This window comes from Drosophila mauritiana, chromosome 3L, assembly GCF_004382145.1.
Source record: "Drosophila mauritiana strain mau12 chromosome 3L, ASM438214v1, whole genome shotgun sequence".
Classification (NCBI taxonomy): Eukaryota; Metazoa; Arthropoda; class Insecta; order Diptera; family Drosophilidae; genus Drosophila; species Drosophila mauritiana.
In genome coordinates, this window is record NC_046669.1 from 22,880,075 (window position 1) to 22,905,066 (window position 24,992).

General features: G+C 36.3%; 2 protein-coding genes across 4 annotated transcripts; both read left to right on the top strand.

Annotated features, from left to right (window-relative positions):
- Positions 1-321: 321 nt before the first annotated feature.
- LOC117141418 lies at positions 322-2,113 on the top strand. Of its 2 annotated transcripts, none has more exons than XM_033304845.1 (2): positions 322-1,434; positions 1,645-2,113. In XM_033304845.1, exons 1-2 carry the CDS (start codon positions 892-894, stop codon positions 2,062-2,064), a joined length of 963 nt encoding a protein of 320 aa, XP_033160736.1. In that variant the 5' UTR covers positions 322-891; the 3' UTR covers positions 2,065-2,113. The 2 variants fall into 2 exon arrangements, with proteins under 2 accessions (XP_033160736.1, XP_033160737.1); XM_033304846.1 differs by having other exon boundaries at positions 322-1,810; positions 1,857-1,947.
- Positions 2,114-5,676: 3,563 nt separating this feature from the next.
- LOC117139653 lies at positions 5,677-18,907 on the top strand. 2 transcript variants are annotated; one of them, XR_004459370.1, is made up of 8 exons: positions 5,677-5,894; positions 7,539-8,418; positions 13,469-13,823; positions 15,711-15,898; positions 15,977-16,210; positions 16,261-16,553; positions 16,607-17,965; positions 18,071-18,814. XR_004459370.1 is itself a non-coding variant. In XM_033302114.1 (3 exons), exons 1-3 carry the CDS (start codon positions 17,709-17,711, stop codon positions 18,085-18,087), a joined length of 213 nt encoding a protein of 70 aa, XP_033158005.1. In that variant the 5' UTR covers positions 16,691-17,708; the 3' UTR covers positions 18,088-18,907. The 2 variants fall into 2 exon arrangements, 1 of the variants encoding a protein (XP_033158005.1); XM_033302114.1 differs by lacking the exons at positions 5,677-5,894; positions 7,539-8,418; positions 13,469-13,823; ... (1 more) ...; positions 15,977-16,210; positions 16,261-16,553 and having other exon boundaries at positions 16,691-17,752; positions 17,814-17,965; positions 18,071-18,907.
- The last annotated feature ends 6,085 nt before the right edge of the window (positions 18,908-24,992 follow it).

Sequence of the window (24,992 nt, forward strand, 5' to 3'; positions counted from 1 at the left end):
AGTATGTCAAGAAACTGTTTACACACTGTAAAATAAGTTGAATCAGTAATTAAGGATTCTTTGAGTAATTAAACACCATTTTTAGGGAATATAATTAAACAATATTTATTTTACTTGTAAATCAATATATTAAATATACAAGAATATAAAAAACAAATTCCAAGTTTACACGCTTATGACAATGCCAAGAAACTTTTGCTTTTATTAAAATTCTATTCTATTCAACACTAGATTTTAATATTATTATATAATATATATATATTATAATATAATATTTATAAATTTATATTTATATAAACTTATATTATGTATTGAATTTTTGAAGAGTACGTGGGAAAAGCCAAAAATTACATAACTATACGAGTAGCGGGTATAAAAACATATATTTTACCATGGCAAAGAAATGCACGTGAAAGGTCAAACAGGGAAAGGCATATATCGATACTATTGATAATATTATGTGTTTGAATAAACTCGGCTTATCTCTCTCTCTCTTTATAAAGAGTGTTTATCGATTTCGACGTCAACAGAATGTGCGTCAAATTAGCGTCGGTGAGTTAGCGTCAATGGCGGAACGGTGGAATTTTCAAACTTGGGAAGGTTTTTTATTCATTTATTTATTTTTTCTTTATTTATAAGTGAATTGTAAAAAATAAAAATGCAAGGATGTTAAAAAAAAGCTCTACCCATCTATGTACGGCTTAAATTTATAGGACTCAAAAAAATTAAAAATTATAATTAAAATTAAATTAAAAAATTGCCGTAAGATTTTATGGAAATGCAATCGGAGCATAGAAGTCTGGCCGTCACCTCAAAAGTATTAAATTGAAATAGGAAATTGTATTTATAGCCATATACTTCTTAAGCTATTTTTAGACCAAATAAATACATATGAAAAATGAGCTTTTCATTTCCGAATTTCTTAAAATTGGTGATCGTAATAATAGTGATAATTTAACGCACTCCACTCTTAGAAGAATCAAATTTTTCGCAATGAATTGGCGGAGTTTTATTGTTACTTTATTAGTGTGGTCAATACAAGTTCTTCAATTAAATGGCACTGGAATTAAAAACCTAAGCAGAACAAGAGACTCTTTTAGAGCAGTACAAGTACCCAAACAGTTTTATGATGCTATCGAAAAAGCAGATTTTAGTAAACATAGTTTACAAAATAAATTAGAGCATTTCCTGGAAAAACTTCAAAAAAACTTTACCATATCGGCTGTATTGAGTGACTCCGAAGATATTATCACAAGTGAAAGAAACTATGTCTACAAGATACGAGAGCTATCAACCTTCTTTTATGAAGCTTCTTTTTCTTTCCAACAATTTTCTTCTGATATCAAAACTTTTTATGAAACATCAAAAAATGCAAGCTACGCACTTTTGTTTAAACTACGTCAAGTCCCAACAGGCCAACCAACTCTAGTAAAGGTTTTACTCACAAACTATTTTGCGGAAATAGAATTCTTTCATGTGTTGTTTTCAGAAATTATAGATGAGGCTATGGAATATAGTACTGAATCCCTAAAACGTACTCAAGAACTATTTTTTTATTATGCTGATACTCAAAATATTATTCTAGAAAATTGGAAATTGAAAACTAATCCTGAATGCTGCAAACTTTATGTCAACTTTTTGCAGAATCAGTCCTCTCAGATTTTTAAATGCGCTACTTTGGATAATCTTAATATAATATACGATGTGTATTCTGTAACGAAGCTTAACATAAAATACATAGTAAGGCAACTTGAGTTTCGCATCCAACGATTATTCAATTGTTTAATGTATAACAGCCTTAACCTACAATGTAAGCTTCTTAAAAGCGCAGAACAAGATCTTAAAACCTTATTTAGAAATCTCGCAGAGCTGGACATGTTCATCGATATAAAAACTAAAAAAGGCAGAGCAGCGGCATTAAGATTTCGCCGAGGAAATACATGGAACAACAATCAAATTAAATTGGAACCGAACCCGAACTACTGTCTTCCAATTGGCTTTCCAAATACTCAAATGTCAACAGAATTAAAAGAATGTTTTTACTTTTTAGATAACATAGTGTAACTGCAGTAAATATTAAAATAAATAAAATTTTTTAAGTTATGTTTTAATATCGGGCAGACATTTTTCACTCGGTACTCTTTTTTATTCTAATACTCATCATCAGAACTAAGATCGTCTAACATCGTCATTCCTTCCCTAGGGCACTACCGCTAGCTCAGGCTGTTCTCGGGGCAGAGTTTTCCACGTGCGCCACACAGCTCGCAACATAAATAAAAATCCGAAAGTTATTTAAAATAATGCGGACTGGCGACTATCGGAGTTTCCACTCGAAAAATAATAAAACCGCCGAAGTTCGCTTTCCTAATTTATTGCGCGGGCGCAGCTTCGACATCAGTAGTCTGTCTAGTGGGTATGTGTGATATGATTAGTTGTCTTTGGGATTCATCCAAGTTGATGTTTTCCATTCGGAGTTACAATATGACCAATAAAACTGGCTTCTTTTTTTAAGAATTCGCATTTATTTAATTGCAATTTTAAATTTGCTTCGGACAATTTATTAAAAACCAATTGTAATGAATTTAGATGTTCATCAAGCGATGAAGAAAAAACAATTATGTCATCTAGGTGAACTAAACAATGCTTGTAGAGCAGTGGTCGAAGAATGTTATTCATGCACTTTTGAAATGTTGCGGGTGCGTTTCTGAGACCAAATGGCATCCGAACGAATTCGTAATGTCCGCTCTTGGTGGAGAATGCAGTTTTCTGAATTGAGTCTGGGTCCATTTCTATTTGGTGGCCTTTCGCTAGATCTATTGTTGTAAAATATTGACACTGTACTAGTTTACCGAGTATTTCATCTATGTTTGGCATTGGATATCTGTCTGGAATTGTTCTTTCGTTCAACTTTCTAAAGTCATTTACAACTCTGTACTTCTGTTCACCCGAAGCGTCGAGTTTTTTTGATACTACCCAAATGGGGCTATTATATGGTGAATTACTTTATCTAATTAAACCTTGCTTAAGCATTTCTTGTACCGGATTTTTTACTTTTATTTCATGCATATGAGCAAATGGATATTGCTTAGAATAAATAGGAGAATTGTGTGTTGTGTTTATTACGTGTTTTATTATATTAGTGAATGTTAAAGGATCTCCTTCTTGATATTGAAGATTCTTAAATTTATTTAATAATATTTTTAATTTAGAACTTTCCTCCTTATTTAGATGGTTTAATCGAAACAATTTAAAATCTATTTTTTTATGAAAGTCTGAATTAATTTCTCATCTGATATTGGTATTTTATGTTTTTGAATGTAAAAAGAATGATTTTATTTGGGTCTGAAATAATTAATGGGTCTACTTTATTATAAATTGAAATTGTGGAATTTGTATAATTTATAATGGATTGTCCATCACTGAGTAATTTTTTGCCAATTAATAAATCATAAAAATATTGTTACGACCATACTCTCATCCTGTTAATGGTCGATCCTGTGTCAATGAGGAATTTGTATTTATGACCTTTGTGTGTAATTTCTATGTATCGGTGTTGTCCGAGGCTGGTAACCGAAAATTCTCGTCAGATTAAGAAATATTTTCATTTTTTCGGATGGCGTCATAAGTTGATTACTGCCAGTCTATCGTCGATAGACATTCTTGATTGATCGCTGTCAGCTGGTCTAGGACGTTGAACATTTGTCGGTGTTGAGTTTGAATGGGTGGATATTGTGATTGAATTTGTGGATACTGGTATGGATTAGGAAAAGGCTGTTATGGTTGTTGATATGGTGGATGTCTGGATTGATAGTGAGTTTGAAAGTTTGGATTCATTTTGCTTGTATTTAAATTACTATACATACAGCTGTGTTCAAAAAAATAGCAGTGGTTGGGACCTGCGAGTTTAAGAGAAACAATATCTATGATTAACAATTTTAATGGTCAAATTTTTTTCTAATATCGTTAGTTATTTAATTTCAAACAATTTAGCAAATGTTTCACTTTTATTTCTTCAATAGTTTCGAAAGTATAGATTAAAACAACATAATAGGCAGAAATTCAGGTGTTCACTAAAATAGCAGTGTTATGAAAAAATATTTTAAAAAATCAACTTGACTTAGAACGAACTTAGTTTTTCTTTTTAATGTGTTAATTAGGGCCTAGTACTTGGTTGGATAGCCTTTGTTAGCCAGCACAGCCTTACACCCACGCGACATGTTCCTGACAACGTTTGGGTGGAATTTTTGACCATGCATCCTACACAACTTGCCAAATCTGAGCATTAGACGTCGGGCAGTTTTTCGACACATACTTTTTAATGTCCCCCCCCACACGTTTTCAATCGGGCTTAAATCGGAAGATGATGCTGGCCACGGCATTACATCTATTCATAGCCGATTTGCTTCTGCGTTTCGTATTATTATCCTGTTGGAATGTCCATTTTAAGGGCATATTATATTCAGAATATGAGAGTAAGACATCACTAAGTATATTTACATATGCGTTTTGGTCTATAATACCATAAATCATATGTTATGGACTCATACCATTGTAAAAAAAACAAGCCCATACCACCATTATTAAAAGTCATCAGTGGGTGTTTTGGGTGTTTTGGGTACTCCGTGTTTGGAGTTCATCAGATATACTGTAGTGAACCAGTTCCACCAAATAGCACTATTTTTGACCCATCAATCCAAAGGATATTACGCCATTTGGAGACTGGCCAGATTAGGTAGGTTTTATGGAAGCTTAACCTTGCCTTAATATGCCTAGGGCTAAGTAGGGAATCCTTTCGTGGACTCCTCGCACTTAAATTTTGTTTCAGTAGTCATCTCTGAATAGTAACGTCGCTTATTCCCAAGTTCAGCTCAGACTTTATGTCCCCAAAGGATGCAAAAGGATAGACTTTGCTGTAACAAACTATGCGCCGATCCTCTATATCTGTGGTTTTACGTATGGTACCACGGTTTTCGGGCTTCCATTCATATTTAATGGCATTGGATACCATTTTGGCAGAACATTCAAGGGTTTTTTGAATGTCCTTATATATTTTTCCTTCCTTTCTAAGCTTAAAAATTAACATTCTTTTCTCCTGGGAGCAGTGGTGTCCTCTACCCACTTAAATAAAATTTTTTGAATTTTTTTTTAATTTATTGCCCTTTAAAATATACGAATTATCTTAACCAAACTCACTTTTTAGAAAATATTGATAATTTCGAGGCTTTACAATGGACAAAACCAGAGACTGCTATTCTTATGAACAGCCTAAAAGTGGTGAATTTGCTCACGAATGTAAATAAAAAAAGGATAACATGAAAAACAGACGGGATTTTCTTTTTTTCTATATCTATACATTCCATTTTACAAAAATAAGTGGAATAAAAAGTGGATTCCAAAAAGGGACATGGAGAAATACATTTGTGTTTCTTAGTTTCCATCGCACTGCTATTTTTTTGAACACAGCTGTATATACATAAATATTTTTTTATTGAAAAATTAATCCATGTATTACACTTTCTAGGGTGGCTGGTGGTGGAAGTCCTGTGGAAGGGGTCTAAATGGTCTTTATCTTCATGATCCCCAAGATATAACTGCGCGGCAAGGAATATTTCTATGCATACTATGTACACTATACATACACTATTCCAGTTATCGACTAAGTTATCGATAAGACTAAGAGCTTTTAAAGCTGCAATGGGAAACTTTTAATTCGTCTTTTATTTAAAGCTTAGATGTTTTTCCTTTAGTTAGTAATTTCTATTTAATGTTCTCTCTTTGTGTAGTTGTGAATATAAATAAAAATAAACAACGAATTGAAAGGAGATGTAACCGAAATGCAGATCCCATCTGCATATTGGCGCGATTATGACGTAACTTGTTTCTAAATACAATTGGTGCGTGTAGTTGTAGTCTATTAAATTTATTTTTACGAGTGTGCTTAAATAGAAAAAGTAGAAAAATTACTCAGTCAAATTCATTTAATGTAAAATGTCTTTTATTGTATATTGTATAAATTATATGTAGGTGCATAGGTGATATAGGTACATAGTTACATTAAAAAACCTGCCGGGAAAATATAAATATGTATGTCTACTGCACAAACGTTTGCACATGCATACATATGCACAAACATTGTAAAGTAAAATCGGAAAATTAATTATATCCAAACGAACATTTGAAAGAACATTCAAGTATTCACACCCTTTCCTTTGACATTTAAACAATCACATACATAACTGTTAAAGAAATAGTTTTCGTCAGTTTTCGACTCTTTAAAATATACATATGTGTACATAAATATACTATTTTTATATATTTATATTTATTTATATATAAATAAAATATATACACACGCCCATGTCTGTCTGTTCGCATGGATGCTCAGATTTCAGGAACCTTGAAACCTAGAGAAAGTTAAGATTAGGCACGCCAATTTTAGAGACATATGGATTAGATGCAGCCGTTTGATTGGCATATGCCCACAAACAGTCCGAATTTGTCACGCACACCCTTTTAAGCAATGAGAGAATGCTATAGCCGAGATCCCCGACTATCAGATGCCCATTAGTAAGTTAATGGGAATGCGAACGAGAAAGTTCCACATCTGTTTTGGCATACCAATAGAAAAAGGCAAAACAAAAAAATAATAATATACAAAAATTCAATTACGTGGGTGATGGTGTTCAGGGCGGATTGTGGAATTAAGAATGCGCGTATCAAAAAAATGTTTTGCATACCTTTATAAATTGGCAAGACAAATAATAAAGTTACATAGGGCATACTAGATTCGCTGAAAAGTATGTAACAGGCAGAGTTTCCGAACCTATAAATTATATATATTCTGCATCACGACCACTAGCCTAGTCGATCTGGCCATGCACGTCTTTCCTCCCGTTTAAGCATATATATGTATAGTATAGTATATATATATATATATATATAAAATATATAGTATATATATATAGTATATAGTTTATCTATTATGTGCCACATCCGTATTTTATTATAACGAAACGAAAACAAGAGAGAATGCGAGTCGAGTTCGCCGACGCGATGTCCTTCTGTCCGTATGAACGCCTAGCTCTCAGAAACTTTAAAAGCTAGAGTTGAAATTAAGCATGTCGGTTTCAGAGACATAGACGCTCACACTTTGCAATCGGAACTGCACTTTTTACGCGGAGACCTGTGACACTGGAAGTTTACGTGATTAAATGTATATTTGAATATACTTTTATAAAGGACCAGTGCTGGATTGTATATAATCTCGATTGTTATAAGCAACCCGCCCATGAAGGGCCTTAGTTATAGTTTACTATTTATGGAGTGGTTTGAAGGATTTTGTGTTTCGAACAAAAGTATTAATATTTAATGCAGGGTTATGCTTGGGTTAATTGTTGGGGTTGGGGTTAATAACCATTTTAGGAAAAATGATTATTTGAATGCGATTTTATGTTAGCCCTGTTATTTATCAAGTTACTTAAAATTTGCATTTGATCGAACTGATATTTAAATTTGATAAATTTGTTTTCTGTTTGCAGGATTTAATCACCTACAACATAAAAACAATATTACACTAATAAAAAAATGGATTCAACAAAGTCTCAGCAAGTCAACAGGCAAGAAGTTGATTTTCAGAAAAAAACTGAGGATGCATTTCCCTCAAGGTTTCATAAAAATAAAGCTTGTTGTGGACTGTTGGCTGTTGATGAAAGTCGCTGTAAGGACCAATGTGAAAACAACATCGTAGAGTCGTCATTTGACACTCAAATTGCAGAAAATTCTTCAAAAAATGTTTCGAGAGAACTTAAATCCCAAGATCACACTTCCCCGAAAGATAAACAAATATCAGATGAATTAAGGAAGACAGATGAAAATATTAATAAATTTCAGAATATTAAAAAATCCCAGTCTGTAGAAAATTTAAAAAAAAATTCTGAAATAAATTTAACCAATAAATGTTTATATACAAATTTAAATGCAAGTCCTAAAGAAAAAAATGCCTTGGATGAACGAGCAATGTTTATTAAATTTCATTCTCTGGAATTGTGCGCTGATAAATTATGTAGTTTACACATACATGAAAAATGTTCTACTGATATCCATAAATGCGTAGTCGATTCCGAATCGAATAAGCCAAACACAGTGGAAAAGTGCTTAGATTATGAAAGCGTTAAAAGGTATCCTTGTAAAGTTTCCAATGAACCACTTGAACATAATACGGCATCAAAACCTCAAATCTTATACGAGACTCGTCCTATCTACCCGAATGTACCGTATAGCCCTTATAGTACTCCTTTCAGTAGTCCTCGATCTAGTCGACGGAAACCAGCTTTTCGGGAGTCTAGAAGGATATCGATAGATAAATCTGGAAGTTTTCTTCAGTTAAACCAATATAGATTAATGGAACAAATTGGACAGGTAATAGAGTTTCTTTTGAATTAGCAATTATATCCATATTATTTCATAAATCATTTTAGAAATAAACTTTAAAATTAAACAATTTAATTACTTTTACTTAAATTACTCGAACGTCTCAGGTCAACCGACATTTCAAGATCAGCTCCAAGTTATTTAGAATATAGTGCTACCAAGGTATCTGTTTGGGAACAAGACACCCTTTTTTCCACTTTTAATATACCTTTGTAGATTTGTTAATTCCTATGAGTTCCCTATCACATTATATCCATTCATTGTTTCATAAGCCTTCCTAGTACTATTCAATGAGCAGAAAACGGAAATTGTTTATACACCTTTAGCATAGGCGTCGTATTCACCACTTCAGTCAAACACAGTTTTGTTTTCAATGCAAACACGCGCATTGCGGCCACCGAAGTCCTACTGGCGTTTTATTGATAATATAAACTTTCGGTCCTTCGAGGTCGGTCGCGTTTGATTTTTGATAATTGTACTTTATTACGGTTTTGTAGACGCCATGCGGAGTGTGATTTAACAGCGGGGCAAAATTATTGGCGCGCATAATAATGCCATCAAGTTTATGGATGACATTTGATCTGTCCAGGCATTAGTAGACGAACAAGATTGGGAAAACCATGACGACGACTTTGCTGCATATGAGGAGAAGCATTACTCTACTCTATGTAGTTGTACCCCGACCGTTATTCGACCTCTTAATATCCCGCAGAGAAGCCAGGTGGACGGACTTTCAGTTTTAGCGAATCAAACATACCAACTTTTCCGGGAATTATGAGGACTACACTACTTTTATTGGACGACCAATGTGAGCTTTACTGACTGTCAACGATTTAATTTCCAAAAATTCTATTTGTCTGGAAATGCTTATACATTACTCAAACATATTGCTATCACCAAGAAGCTTGGGAGCATCAGCATGATCGTTGTTAAACATTATTCGTGGGTTACGGGCACAAGACTGTGAGAAACGAAATCCCTTGTTAATTTTCATATTGTCAACCAAATTGTATACCTATACTCGCGAAGCCTGGTCTCACCATTGACCAATTTTTGAAATTTTTTACATCTCGTTGCGACACAACCCACACTCGAAGATCAGCTGTCACGCACCACGCTCATGCGCCGCTAAAGCGGGATGAGCTGAAATGTGCATCGTGTACACAGGCTTATCCACTGTTTACGTGCCGACCATTCATGGCACTGGATTTTGCATCACTGCGAGAAATTAAACAATCTCTGCTTCAATTTTCTCAGTCCCACGCAAATGGCTGGTAATTGTTTATTAAAACACACATGTCGGATTTGATGCCGCATGCATCACACGCCAGTTTATCGCTCAACGCAGCCATATTTACGCATGGATTTCCGTTCTTGGTCTAGCAGCCAACCGCGATGTCATTACCCGAGGTCGCGCAAACTTTAGGCTGAACTCTTGCAATTGGAATCAAACCACTGAATTTACCTCTTTTATTTTGACATCGCTGACGTTATCACTTCCAGCCCAATCTTCCCTTAGCAGATCCAACCGTGTGAAGTGATTCCGAACATATAGAGTATATAAATTCTTGATCACGATAAATAACACACATAGGAAATAGGAGCTCAAAAGAAATTGATAGTAAAATACATGCGCCAGCAAACATATCAAACCTAGGTACATTAAAATAGATCATCGTAGTAATAGCGCTCGGGAAAGATAGGTGCAAGATAAGATTAGCCAAGTGCAAGATAAGGAGCCAAGCCTAATTATGGAATTAACCCACATCACGGAAAAGAAACTGGATGTTGAAACAAAGTGATCCAAAGAAATGACCTTGAGATAAGCCCTTGTTAGTCCAGAACAAAGAGTATAAAGAGAAAAGAGCAAGTGGCATAAATAAGATATGTTGAAGTGCAAATATAGAAAATACTTACAAAATAGCCTGCAGAGCCTTTTGTCAACTCAAAAAGGATCGGTACAGGAAGGGATCGCCAAGACGCAGAGGAAAGAGATTAAGACCTCAAACCGCAGAAAATATAAGAGGATATGAGTTGAAGGCCCCCGTAGCTAGTACCCATTAAATTTATTAGGTTTAGTATTGTATACTATATTTAATTTTGTTAAATAAATAAAAATAAGAGGATACCCGGATAGGAGACCCTCATAAGGAAGCATGCATTTGGTATCAGTTGGGAGGAAACCAGTCAATCGACGATTTCAACCCCAAATATGAATTTGTTGCATTCAGAACAGACAACTTTAAAGAGGTTATCTAGTTTTACGAGAAAAGGCACTGAACGCTTCATCTAACTCATCTAAAATCTATTGGAATTTAAAGATAAAAATGTTTATCTACTTTACTTCATCTTCTACATCTTCATTTTGGGTGTCTCTTTTGGCTTCGACCCAAACTATATCGCAAATTGCAATTACACCCGTTACTCGGAGAGTATAAGGGTACTCCAGATTCGTTGAAAACTATGTAACATGCAGAAGAAAGCGTTTCCGACCATATAAGGTATATATATTTTTGTTCAGGATCAATAGCAGAGTCGATCTGTTCATGTCCGCCCGTCCATCTGTCCGTCCGTTCTCAGGAACTAGAAGGTTGCGACTAAGCATACAGATTCTAGATTTTGTACCGTTTACAGTTTGTTAACCCATGTTGCCACACCCAATATATTTTTTCAAATTTTTATTAGTCTTCTACATTTCTATCGATTTGCTAAAAACTTTTTGCCACGCCCACTCTATTTGAAATTTTTTTGTTTTTATGTGATTTTTCTTCGTTGTATGGTTTGTCTTGCCATTTTTGATTAGTATACCGGGGAACTCGACTATAGCATTCTCTTCTGTTTGTTTTTATTCATTGCTGTGATAGACACAACAATTCAGCAATATCGTTGCTTAAGAAATATCTGTGCTGTTTTATGAATAAGCTGTCAGCTAGCATTGCTTTGTGAGCGATATTTTAATTTCTTACGTTTATTTTAATGTTGCTATTCCCCAAGTTGTATACTTGGCGATAGCCGTTAAATAATGAAAAAAAAAGAGAACACTAAAAACGAAAACCATGTAGTCACACATGGGTCAAAAAACTTTCGCTGCGTCTCTGTCTCTAGAATCTGTATGTTGAATCTCAACCTTATAGCTTATAGTTCCTGAGATCTCGACGTTCATACAAAAAGACATTGGTCCTGAACATGATTATATGTATATACTTTATATAGTCGGAAACGCTTCCTTCTGCCTGTTACATACATACATAACGGGTATAATAAATAAAATCATTTCCTTGAAATTGTTTTTTACATGTTAGTCAGTGGACAGGTCACGGTATTATTGTCGACAGTACGCCTATTTCAATAACCTATGAAACTGATACTAGGAAGTGTAAACTCGTTAAGTGTTTAACGGATATTTCCGAGATTATGAATCATAGACGTTGAATTATACCCGTTACTCGTAGATTAAAAGTAGTAGCCGGAAAGCCGCCAACGCAGATCGATGTATATCGCCCAATCAGCCTGCTATCAACTTTCTCCAAGATTTTTGAGAGAATACTCTTAGCCCGCCTGATGGAACTGCCGCAAGAAGTGAACCACATACCTCGACACCAATTTGGTTTCAGGAAGTCCCACGGCTGCCCTGGACAAATACATCGACTGGTAAACCAGGTGACGCATGGCTTCGAGCACAAACTCTACACGGTCGGCGTCTTTCTAGACGTGAAGCAAGCGTTTGACAAGGTGTGGCATGAGGGCCTTCTATACAAGATGAAAGCTCTCCTTCCTGCTCCCTACTATGCCATCCTGAGATCGTTCATCTCTAATCGGACGTTCGACGTTGCAGTGCGTGATGCTCGATCCAGCCTGGAGGAGATTCATGCAGGAGTTCCACAGGGAAGTGTTCTTGGGCCCTTCCTATACACCATGTACACTGCTGACATGCCATCTCCCGCAAACAACGCCGAAGTCCCCCCGGCTCAGCTGCTCCTGGCCACTTACGCCGATGACACTGCCATGCTGGCGTCTCATCCTTCACTGCTAACTGCCTCCAACGCAGTCCAGGAATGGCTGCACGCAATCGAAAAATGGACTGCCAAATGGAATGTGGCCATTAACTCCTCAAAGTCAGCCTGTGTAACTTTTTCCCTGCGGCCCGGAACCTGCACAGATCTGACCTTCAATGGAAGCCCTATCACCAATGCTAGATCGCACTGCTACCTAGGAGTTCATCTAGATCGGAGACTGACCTGGGGGGCCCACATCACGTCGGTCAAATCTAAGTCACTGGCGAAGCTAAAAAAGCTCGACTGGCTCTTCCACTCCAGCAAACTTCAAATGAGCTCTAAGGCTCTTTTAATCAAAGCCATTCTCGCTCCAACGTGGAGTTATGCCATACAGGTGTGGGGAACTGCCGCCAAATCCCAGCTTAATAGGCTCCGTGTGGTCCAGTCGAGAGCTGCACGTCACGCATCTGGGCTCCCCTGGTACGTGACGAACATAGTCATCGAAAGAGATCTGAAAATTACCCTTCTTGGGGATCAGATTAATTTCCACAGCAGCCGTTATGCCGACAGGCTTATGGCCCACCAGAACCGACTAGCAACTATCCTAGCTGATCCCATCTCCCTCCGAAGACTGAAGAGGGTACACCCCAGCGATCTCCTTACCCGGAGGATAACATACCATAACATATTACATTTTCTTTTGTACTTTATAATTAAGATACCACTTGGTCTCATTTATCTTTATCACACATTAGGTTAAGTTCAGAGGAATTACTGAACGATTCCTTTTGAAACCATAATAAATAGAATTAGAAGACTTAAAAAAAAGTAGAGTAAATTTTTGATTTTTTTCGTTTTATTTTTTGTCTTGCCAATTTCTACAGGTATACCAAAAACACTTTGGCCACGCCTATACACCTTCAAGCCGCCCAAAATTTTTGAACAATTTAGACAATAAAATAGCTTTTTTTCTTTTTATTTTCCACAGGGCTATGTGTAGATTGAAGTTACTGAAAATATTATAAATCATTTTTTACTTTTAGGGTTCCTACGGGCTCGTTAAATTGGCTTATTCCGAAGAAGACTCCACTCATTATGCAATGAAAATTCTTTCAAAAAAGCGCCTCCTACGACAAGCTGGTCTTATGCGGCGAGGACCTCGAAAAGCAACATCACCTCTAGATCGAGTTTACAGAGAAATAGCAGTTTTAAAAAAACTCGATCATCCAAACGTCGTCAAGTTGGTAGAAGTGCTGGATGACCCACTTGAAGATTCATTGTATATGGTTTTTGAATTGGTAAAACAAGGTGAAGTTCTGAGGATTCCAACAGATAATCCCTTGTCTGAGAAAAGAGCTTGGAGTATATTTCGGGAGTCTTTACTTGGATTGGAATATTGTGAGTAGAACATAGCAAAAAAAAAGAGTTCCAATCGAAAGAAGAAAATCAAAATGACTATAAGCAACTGTTTAATATAGATATATATATATATATGTGGGAAAGTCCCTAGTTTAAGTCGGACTTCGTACTGAGTTTACTTGCTCGTTACTTGATCAAAGATGTCCAAGCAAACATAGAAGATCGAGGAGGAGAAGAATCTTGGTTGGAGGCCAGCTAATTCGAGCAGCGATTTTTACAAACTAATATTAAAAACACACAAGCAAGCAAATTTTATTTTTAGATTTCTTACGCTCTCAGCGTAAGCGAGCGGACAGAGAGCAATTTTCGTCGTCACCAAAAAATTGGCTGCATAGTGCCAAACCAATTCACTATGGTCCAGAATTCGTTTTTTTTGCAATGTATGGCCGTTATGCATCTTGTTATTCTAGTGCCATTGGTAGAACGCATAGGAGACACAGAATGACTATTTAGAACATAAACCTTTGCTGAATATTTGAAGCAGTTTTCTGGTTCAATCAACGCGGATAAAATGTCAGGAGGTGCAACTTATGATCCTTCCAGGATTATGCCGGGAAGAAAGCCCTCCTCATTCAAATTTCACATATACACAAAAGCAAGCATGATATCCCGACTCCAACTAATGGAGCTTTATAAGTGCATAAGAAGAGTACTTAGATTCTCTGAAAGCACTTATGCCTATATAAGTTGCAGCCGCTCATATATCGTAAATATATAATTTATACAGTGGATTGTGTCCACAGATATTTATACCCGTTAGTAGTAGAGTAAAAGGGTACACTAGATTCGTATGTAACAGGCAGAAGAAAGCCATTCCGATAGCCGAATCGATCTGGACACGTCCGTCTGTCTATATGAACGTCTCGATCTTAGGAACTATAAAAGTTAAAAGTTTGAGATTAGGCATACAGATTTTAAAGACATAGACGCAGTGCAGTTCGTTGATCCATGTTGCCTTAGATGGGTTTAGATTATTCTTCGTTTTAAACGCCCAAAACGGTCACGCTCAAACTTTTAAATTAGTAAAGTAAATAAGCCAGCCAAAATCGTCTCGGTAACTATACCCGTTATCTGATAGTCGAGGAACTCGACTTTAGCAAATTCGCTTGTTTTGTATTTTCTAATCTATTTTTGAATCTAATAAACTCTTTCACTCTTCGAGTAAGGGGTATACTGAAATATTCTTGATAAGGATCACCAGCCAAGTCGACCGGGCTATGTCCGCTCGTATGTTTGCCTGTCCGTCCGTATGCACGTTGAAATTTCAGGAACTATAAAAGCTAGAAAGTGGAGATTCAGCATGAGAGGGTTCCAGAGGCATAGACTCCCAAACTCTTGAAAATGGTTTGGATTTTGTTCATTTAATATCCTTTTTGCCAATTCTTATTCCTATTCTCACACCCTCTAGTTAGTCAACGGCTACCTGATAGTGTTATATAATCATCATCCCAACAAACTGTTGAATTTATTTTATTTTTCTCTTGCCAATACCGATCCATACGCATCAAATATTTCGGATCCGACCTCTCTTACGCACTTAAAACATTCACGCCCACTCTCTGGAAAATGACTCGACCTTTTTGGATTTATAGTATTTCCCTTTCTATTCATATTTTGGGCACGCCCCCACCGTATAACCCACAAATATCAACATTTTGTGGACACAATGGTGTCTTCCTCGGCAACATCTATGAAACGGATCTTCGTGTATACGGGTATTCCCTCTTGGTTTTACCTTGGTATTATTTATCGGCCTATGAAATTTAAAAAGAAAACTTTGCTTAAAGCATAAAAAATAAAATACTTTTGTAGTTGTATTTAATTTAATTTTAAACTGTACTATTTTTGTGTATTTTGGACAAACAGTGCACCATCAAAAAATTATCCATGCCGACATTAAGCCTGGAAATATATTATTAACCGAATTTGGACATGTAAAAATAGCTGATCTTGGCGTATGCAATGAATTCCTTGGGGATGATGCAACAATAAGTAATGGATCAACGGCTGGAACTCCAGCTTTCCGGGCTCCTGAAACTCTAATCCCTGGACAGGTATACAGTTTTTTAGATAATAAACAATTAACAATTAAAATTACGTGCATTCTTCATTCCATTTGTTTTCTTATATAGAACGAATATTGTGGAAGGGCGGCAGATGTGTGGGCCTTAGGCGCTACTCTATATTCCTTAATATTCGGAAATGTGCCGTTCCTAGCTGATTCAGTGCCCTTACTGTACGAAAAAATTAAACACGATTCTGTCAAATTTCCAGAAAACCACAAAGTAACTGAAAATTTAAAAAGTTGCATAGTTCAAATGTTGGAAAAGGATGCGAAGCACAGAATCACTATTCCCCAGTTAAAGGTGCTAAACGAAGTGACTTTTTGTATTGCTATTAATAAATTTATTTTTAGACCAGTAAATGGGTAACTTCCGATGGGGAGTATCCCTTGCCGACCGAAGAAGAAAATTGTTGCTTGGTGCAAGTAGACGACGAAGACATAGACTCCGTCGTGCGCAGCATTCCTAAATTAGACACACTTATTTTAATAAAAACAATGTTAAAAAAGCATTCATTTGGCAACCCGTTTGTAAAAGGATGTTCTGGAACATCATCAGCACTCGCGGGCTGCTCGAGGATTGAAAGGTTCATACGCGCAGGTCGATCTAATTCAGCACCTGGTTCATATCATATGCCAACAGCCAGGTATAATAATTTCGATTATACAAATTTTACTATTAATCTGTTTATTTTTTTAGACAGCCTTCGTCGGATACTCTCCTGCCATCACTAATGGAACATTGCTCTACTCAATGTAATGAAGAAACTCATAGTTTTGATTATTAGAAACCGCTTGTCCAACTATAATTTATAACTATAAGTTTACATAGAACAAAAAAACAAATTTTATACTTTTGAATTGGACAGTTTCCAAAAGCCAAATACTTGAAATACTTTAAAATATTTCATTTTTAGTGATTAAATTTACGTATTGTGATAAAAATAAATGTAGAATATTATAACGTTTTTGGGAAAATGAGGAATCGACTTAGTCGTTTTTAAACGTGCGTCCATTTTCCTATTGATTACATTGCTATTAAGTAAAAATACAAGAATATTTGTCAGGAGTTTGGACAGCCGCGGCGGAATGATGGTGGCGCTCGTATCTGGCGGAGCGTTGCTGGAGCACACCACGTTGGATATGTTGCCCCAGCTGATGTCCTTGCTGATGCAAAAGTTGCCTGCGGTGCAACAGCTGACCTCTCGCTTGATGAAATCAGTTCCAGAGCGAAAGTGCGAAATCGTTTATATTGGATCCGACGGTTTTAGACAGGGGCGATCACAGGCCGGCGATATCCACGACAGCCAGCTGCAGCCGTTATGCCGACCAGAAGGACGATCCCAACAAGGAGGAGGAGGCTTTCTGTGGAGGAGCAACCCAAATTACCCAGGGCGAAGAATGTGTTTTCTACCTTCAGGAGCTTGGTTGGGAACCACCAGTCTAGACAAGCATTTTATGGAGTTTCTGGAATGAAAATTCTTGTTCAGCTTGGATATTTTCAAAACCTGGAGTTATGGTTCCACTGTGAAATACATATCCTAGAATATGTACTTTGTGTGTAAGATTTGCCAATAGCTCCAGTTGATGAGCAATCTGTTTCTAGCAACCTTTAGGCTTTATTTTCCTTAGGAAGTCCCCTCTTGTCGTCCATGTCCATAACGACCCAAAATGGGGCGCCGCCAAAACCATCGCCCCCCATCGATATGGCCCTATCATCATCGAAACCAACACTTACTAAAGACTATGCTGAGTTTTGGCATAACGATAAATGGTAGCTTGGAAGAATCAACAAGGCACTGATGCAGTCAAGCAGTCGAGCGGCGCCTTACGTGATGCTCACGCTGTACGGGAAGTATATTTGATCGGTTCCTTGACATTGTATACTTTGTTCTTCCGTTCTGCAGATCACAGAAGAATGGAGTTTCTCCTGTGGCTGACAGCCCATACGGAAGGCCACCTCGATTTTCGGCAGATGCGCATCCTACTCTCTGTGATCCTCTTCCAAGAAGATCCGGATTGCCGCCAGCACATTTCGATTTACCGTCTCTGCTTTGCGGTGAGTATATCGGCGTCTTGATGTGTTGGATTCCGAACCCATCGACCATCTTCTCAAACGTCATAGTTGTGAACTATTTTACATTTTCTGACTGCACTGTTTCAGGGACCCCGAAGATGTAAAAAATTTCGATCACCAGAAAATCTACTACGTTTGCCGCCGTCGCATCCTTCATAGCGTTCAGGAAAATGTCTTTTGAGAAATGGACCACTACAATAAATATCCATGCGGTACCGCTCTTTAACCTCGGATATTTTTTTAAAGAGCCGATGTAGGGTATCTGTATAGGACTTACACGTTATGGTATTGCAAGCTTGCAGAGAAGCCGTTCGTCAAACAAGGCGATGGAAAATATTTACTGGTCACCATTTACGTGGTTGATTTGCTTTTGGCGTCGAATCATCCTAAATGGTTGGCAGAAACCAACGCCCACTTAGGAGCATCATTCAAGACGAAAGATTTTGATCCAGTCAAGACATATTTGGGCATTGAATTCAAACATGTGTGAAATCAGACTGTTTTCTTGAGTCAGGAGAAGTACATCGAGAATATTCTTCGAAAATTCGGAATGGAAGACTGCAAGCAAGCTATCACACAGGTCGAGGCGATGTCAGCATTAAAGCGTCCAGAGAAGCCAGACAATGAGTAAATGAAACGGCATCCTTATCAATTGGTTCTAATTGGTTCCCCTGTGATTCTTGCATTTTCGTGGATTCCATATCTTGGGAAGCGCGCAAGGAACGCACCGTGGCTTTGTCGAGTACTGAGTCAGAATACTTGGCGATGTCGGAAGCTGTAAAAGATGCTCTAAGAAGATAAATCAAATAAAGCATATCAATTATTCAGCAATAAACAAATAAACATATTTGCTTGCTTCAATCAATCTATAATCCTAATTTAAGTTCAAAGAGGGAAAATTCCCCGAGTTCCCCGACTATCAGTTACCCGTTACTCAGCTAGTGTGAATGCGAACTTAAAATTTTATAATTTTTCTCGGATATCGATTGATATAGGGGAAAAAAATGAGAAAATTTAAAAATTGTTCCAAAGTGTGGGCGTGACCGGTTCGGCGACTGTAGGTCTTTAGAGTGAGCGTGCCAAAAAGTTTTTTGCCAAATAGTTAGAAATTTATACGACAAACAAAATTAAGAAAAATATCCAACAATGTTTCACAAATGTGTGGTGGCAGTTTTGTGAGCTTATGAAAAAATAATCAACAAATTTTCAAAAATGGGGGCTTGAAAGTATTAGGCCGTTTCGATAGAAATTTACAAGACTAATAAAAATATAAAAACATATCAACAAATTTTTCAAAAGTGTGGCAGTTTTGTGCGGCTTGTGGGAGTTAGAGTGGGCGTGGCAAAATGGGTCAACAAACTTGCGCTGCGTCTCTGCCTCTAGAATCTGTATGCTGATTTATATTTATATTATAAATATATAATATATAATATATTATATATAATATTTATACTTTATATAGGCGGAAACGCTTCCTTCTGCCTGTTACATACTCTTCAACGAATCTAGTATACCCTATTACTATCCGAGTAACAAGTATAATGAAGACTTAGAGAATGACTAGAAGAATCATACGTTAGGTTATGATTGGTTAGATTGCAAATGAGAATTTAATGGAGCAGCTGAAACTAAATTTATATAAATGGAATTATAATTAAATATAAATGGAAAAAAATGAAATGGGAATAAATATATTTAATGGTTTGTCGAGTACTTGTGTCCAACACTTTCTTAAATATCCGGTAAAGTTATTTTGAACTTGGCCAAGGGACAATGTAGATATTTTAAGTAGCATTGTCATGGTAGGGAGGGTAAAGACTGAAAGTCCGGTTGGTTAAAACATTTCGAGCTGCGTACATTACATGGTCTAAAAAACGTCCCTCCTACATTTCAAAGTTGTTTTAATAATATACTACACAACATTAATGGTACCCATTGTTTAGTATATTTAGACGATTTCCTAAAAAGGTGCTAGTCTTAAAACTCCCCACAAATTCGGGTGCAGAGAAGCGGCCTAGCAACAGCGATGACGGCGGGAATGCGAGAAGAGTCAAGGGCGTTCAGGTCTAACGGGAGTTAACGGACCTTGACCCCGACAAAGCGGAGAGACGGTGAACTAAAATGGACGCAATGTGAACAAACAGGACATCTAGTTAGACTCGAGCGGGCCGTACGCAAAAGGCGAAATAACAGGATTCACGCAGAATATAAAGGGACAGCGTACAGCTTGAGGCAGTCAGTCACAACACGCGAGGATAGTCAAGAAGAGTACTGGAGCGAGTCGCGCGGTCCGAAGGCGACAGTAAGCTTGAACGCGAGGAGAATGTGACAGTAAGCTAGATCGCGCGGAGAAGGTGACAGTCCGCTAGAACGCACGGATAAAGTGACGGTCAGTAAAACAGACAGTCAGAAGGTGTTGGGCAGTGAGAAACGCGCAGTACAGAGAATGAAGGACGAGCACTGCAAGTGAAGACCGATCGTCGGAGCAGGAAAAACAAGGACCTGGCGTTGTTAGAAGGGACAGTAGGGTTCGGCTTATTTGCGAAAGTGCGAATTTTCAGGGTCTCAAATTGTTCGTTTTGGTGTAAAGCTTAAATTTGTACAGTTTTAGCCCGATCGGATAATGTTTAGAGGTGCCTCTTTCAACCAAAAGTTTGATATAGACATTTTTTTGATAAAATGCTGTATTTTTTGGGTAAAACTCCGTTTTTTTGTGAGCATTTAAGGTATTAGCTCACAAATTGCTATAATCAACTTTATTTTAGTTTTATATGATAAAATATATACAAATTTATTTTAATTTAATTTTTAAGCGATTTCTTACTGCTAAAGCGTACTTCTTTGTATACTCTTTGACAATTTGTAATATTCGAGCTCTTTAGTTGTTAATTTCTAGTTATAATCTTGCATAAGATCTTCTGAAGGTGGCAACAACAGTGATGCTTTGTCTGCTGTTCAAGAACATATGGACATTTTAAGTTCAGATCCCCTATAAAAAGAGCCAGGAAAATCTTTTTAACATCCCGAGTTCCCGAGTTGTACAATGGCTGATTTCCAATAATGCAGCTATGCATTTGATTTCTGCGGTTGTTGAAGCTGTGTCGACGTAATTTTGGAAAAAGTTGATTCTGATTGGGATGGAAAAATGCTCCCAGAATTGACTGGTCGAGAAGAAGTCGAAAGAATACCAGTTCCGATGGTGAACATCTTTTTGGAGTACCAAAAGTAGTTGCATCCACTGGCGTTGAAATATCTCGTGCAACCTTCAACATGCTAACAGAGTGGGGAATTTCGGATAAAATCGTTGCTGCATGTTTTGATAAAACTGCATCAAATTCCGGAAGATGTAACGGTTCAGCAGTTTTTATAGAACAGTTATTGGAACGCAGTTTGCTTTATCTTCCATGCAGGCATCATATATGTGAATTATATTTACGAGCTGCTTTTAAGTCAAGTGCTGGATCTTCAAGCGTTAGTTTCCCTCTGTTTGAACGATTTCAAATAGCATGGGCCAAAATTGACCAAAAACTCTTTAAATTTGGTATACTAAATGATTATGTACACACATATAAACAAAGAAATGAATCAGATCATTGATTTCTGTCTTCCGGGAATAGTCCCGGAAGGCTATAATTTCCGTCTGCCTGGCCCTTTGCATCATGCTCTCTGGATGTCTAAGGCAATTTATACACTGAAGCTATACCTTTTTCGAGAAGTCTTCCGTTTAACTAAACACGAGGAAAAGTATTTGCGTGATGTGTCTGTTTTTATACTGAAATTTTATGTACAATTGTGGTTTGGATCCCCGTTGGCCGTTGAAGCTCCTAATAGAAACTTTCAATTTATTCGGGCTACAGAGAAGTGGACGAGAGGATTTCAACGGCAGTGCTCAAAAAGACATGTAATCATTTATGGTAACTGGCAGACGAAAATATCACATTAGCCCTATTCGATGATAACGTTACTGTCGCAGAAAAACGAGAAATGACACAGCGCCTATTAGCCTTTGCGGATGATACAGAAAAGGAAGAACATTCCGTTAAGCGCATTAAATAAAAAGTACGAGATTTGTTTCAAAAAAATTATCTGATTTCTTTACATCAAATAGTATTAAGTTTTTCGACTGGTTGAATGTATCGAAATCTTTTTTAGTCATAGATCCATCGAAGGGCATGTTTACGAAGACTATAAAAATGCTGTTGAGACTGTACGAAAATTAAAAGTTGGTAATGATATTGCAGATCGCAAGAAATTAAGAACTAAAGAGCTCGAATATCAAAAATTTTTACAAGTTGTCAAAGAGTATACAAAGAAGTACCCATTCAGCAGTAAGAAATCGCTTAAAAATTAATTAAAAATAATTTTTATATATTTTAAATATATTTTATCATATAAAACTAAAATAAAGTTGATTAGAGCAATTTGCGACCTAAAACCTTAAATGCTCACAAAAAAACAGAATTTTACCCAAAAAATACAGAATTTTAGCCAAAAAATCCGTATATCAAAATTTTGATTGAGAGAGGCACCTCTATACATTATCCGATCGGGCAAAAACAATTAAAATTTAAGCTTTACACCAAAACGAACAATTTGAGACCATGAGACCTTCAATTTTAGAACTTAATCTCAACCTTCCAACCTTTTTTAGTTCCAGAGATCTCGACGTTCATGTCGATATCTCTAGACAGGTCCAGATGTACGCGGCTATTGATCTTGAGCAAGAATATATCTATACCTTAAATAGTAGAAAACGCTTCCTTCTATGAGTTACATACTTTTCAACTAATCTAGTATACCTTATTAATATACATAGAAATATATACCCTATATACCCTACTACTATATACATACAAAGTTTTTATTAACGATAATAAATTTCTATAAAGTCGCTGTTTACTCTACCAATAAAAAGTTCATCATGAATCGGGCACAATTAGGCTGACTTTCAAAAATAATAACAGTTTTTTATTAATATTATATACATAACCTTCACCTTCACCATATGTAGACCAAATGTAGAAAAATACAAATTATTAGAATGAAGTCCCACAAAACAGGCGTCAGACAAATAGTGGTAGAAGCCATAGAACTTTAAACGAGTAAGATACGTCTGATTGGGATATATGATTCCAATATTTCCAATGGTACATAATAATTGCCCTTATGAGTTAGTATTTGGTTGAACAAACAATATACCGAAGTATTTTAATACTTTAACTAGCATAGACACGTTTTATAATTATGCTAAGAATAGTAAATTCAGATTAGAAGTAGCATAAAAGAGAGCTAGAAGTATGTTTAAGAAGCATAAAGGAAACAAGAGAGAATGCTGTAGTCGACTTCTCCGACTATCAGATACCAGTCACTCAGCTAGTTGAAATGCGAACATGAAATTTCATAATTTATTTTGGAAAAAATTTTAAATTGTCCAAAGGTGAGGGTGTGCAGTTTTGGGTGAGATTAAAATTTACAAGACTAATAAAAATATAAAAAAATGTCAAAACATATTTCAAAAGTGTGTGCGTGACAGTGCTGAGCAGTATTTCAAAAAAGGAAATCTATATTGTACGTTTGTAGCGGGTGCTTATCTTTCCTGACTAATAAGGTTCGCCTTTCTAAATCCTCACTTCCTATTTTGGTACATAGAATTCTTTCTCAACTATGACGCGCTTCTTGTGAAGGCTTTTTCCGTGATCATCATTAAGCTAGCTAGACAGAGAGCATCAGAAAGTCGAATACGGGTCCCAGCTCTGTTTTGAAGAATCAAACGAGTGCCGTCTATTGAAGCGTCAGTACGCAGCTCAGTCAGTGGAAAAATCAAAACACACAGTAATACAACGACATCTAACCACTGTGACAGTGATCGTGGAAAAACTTAATTGGAAATTAATTAATTCCATAATCCAATTAAGAATTTATATATTATAAAAAGGTGGACCGAATACTTAATAAAAATAACAAGAATACAAGAATAATAAAAATCAAACACAATAAGAAAAAAATAAACAAATAAAACCAAACTAAAAATATAATTAAAAATATTAAAAAAATAAAAAAGTCAACACCAAGAAGGAAGGAAGAGCCGAGGGGGGCAATCCCTCGCTACAACTAAATACAAAAAATTGAAGGAAGACCCAAACAGATAATAATCAGCACAACTAAACGGAAGGAAGACTGAAACGGAAAAAATCGTGAACAGAAAAAAATATTAAGTCCTTAAAAAATAAATAAAATAAGAGCAGATATAGGGAATACTATAAAGCTTAAAATTAAACATTACAAAATCAACTAAAGAAAACAATCTGGACATTTTAATAAATAGTTTTGAAAATTTAAATTTAACAATGGTCATTTTGTCATTTTTCTCGCACAAATGTGTTTGTCAGGTCCTCATCGTTTTGCGTCCTCATCATTTTGCAGTGTATACTCTATGTGTATACTCTATTCGGATGAAGAACTCTCAAAATCTTCCGAAATTTTCTTTTGTCCTGTTTACTCACGTGTTTGTTTAGTATTTCAATTCATGTTTTTATTTTTCGTTTAGTTTTTGTCGTGTTGAGCCCCCAAATTATGTGGAAATGAGTTATAACAACTTTTATTTATCTTATGATGTGTTTAATAAACTGATCCTTACTGATTAAGATTGACTATAGTTAAAGGGTTTTTGCAGAAAACGTCGTTGTCGACACATCTAATCCTTGAACCAATTCCACATTGCAGCAAATATATTTAGCAATTATGCACTCTAGTCGACACATAATTATGATTGACATACTTTGTTATCTATTAAAGCGTTAATATTACCAATTAAGTCAATTTTAGTTTTGACTGCGAAGACAACTTTGCATTCAACAGAGGCTGTCGCATAGACTAGGTATGTGCTAACCACACAGTCCAACTAGTCTATGTTCTAGTTGCGACGACTTAAGACAGACTGTATGCTAGGCATCTAAGCCGACTCCGGCGTGATGACTATGACAGGTGAGCGTATCATTTAGTACCATTT

Excerpts from the sequence above, each read along its gene's own strand:
- LOC117141418 (XM_033304845.1), top strand. The coding sequence starts at position 892 with ATGAAAAATGAGCTTTTCATTTCCGAATTTCTTAAAATTGGTGATCGT. Across the intron at positions 1,435-1,644 it reads GCCAACCAACTCTAGTAAAG|AATCAGTCCTCTCAGATTTT; the intron begins GTTTTACTCACA and ends AACTTTTTGCAG.
- LOC117139653 (XM_033302114.1), top strand. The coding sequence starts at position 17,709 with ATGCAGTCAAGCAGTCGAGCGGCGCCTTACGTGATGCTCACGCT. Across the intron at positions 17,753-17,813 it reads CCTTACGTGATGCTCACGCT|ATCACAGAAGAATGGAGTTT; the intron begins GTACGGGAAGTA and ends TCCGTTCTGCAG.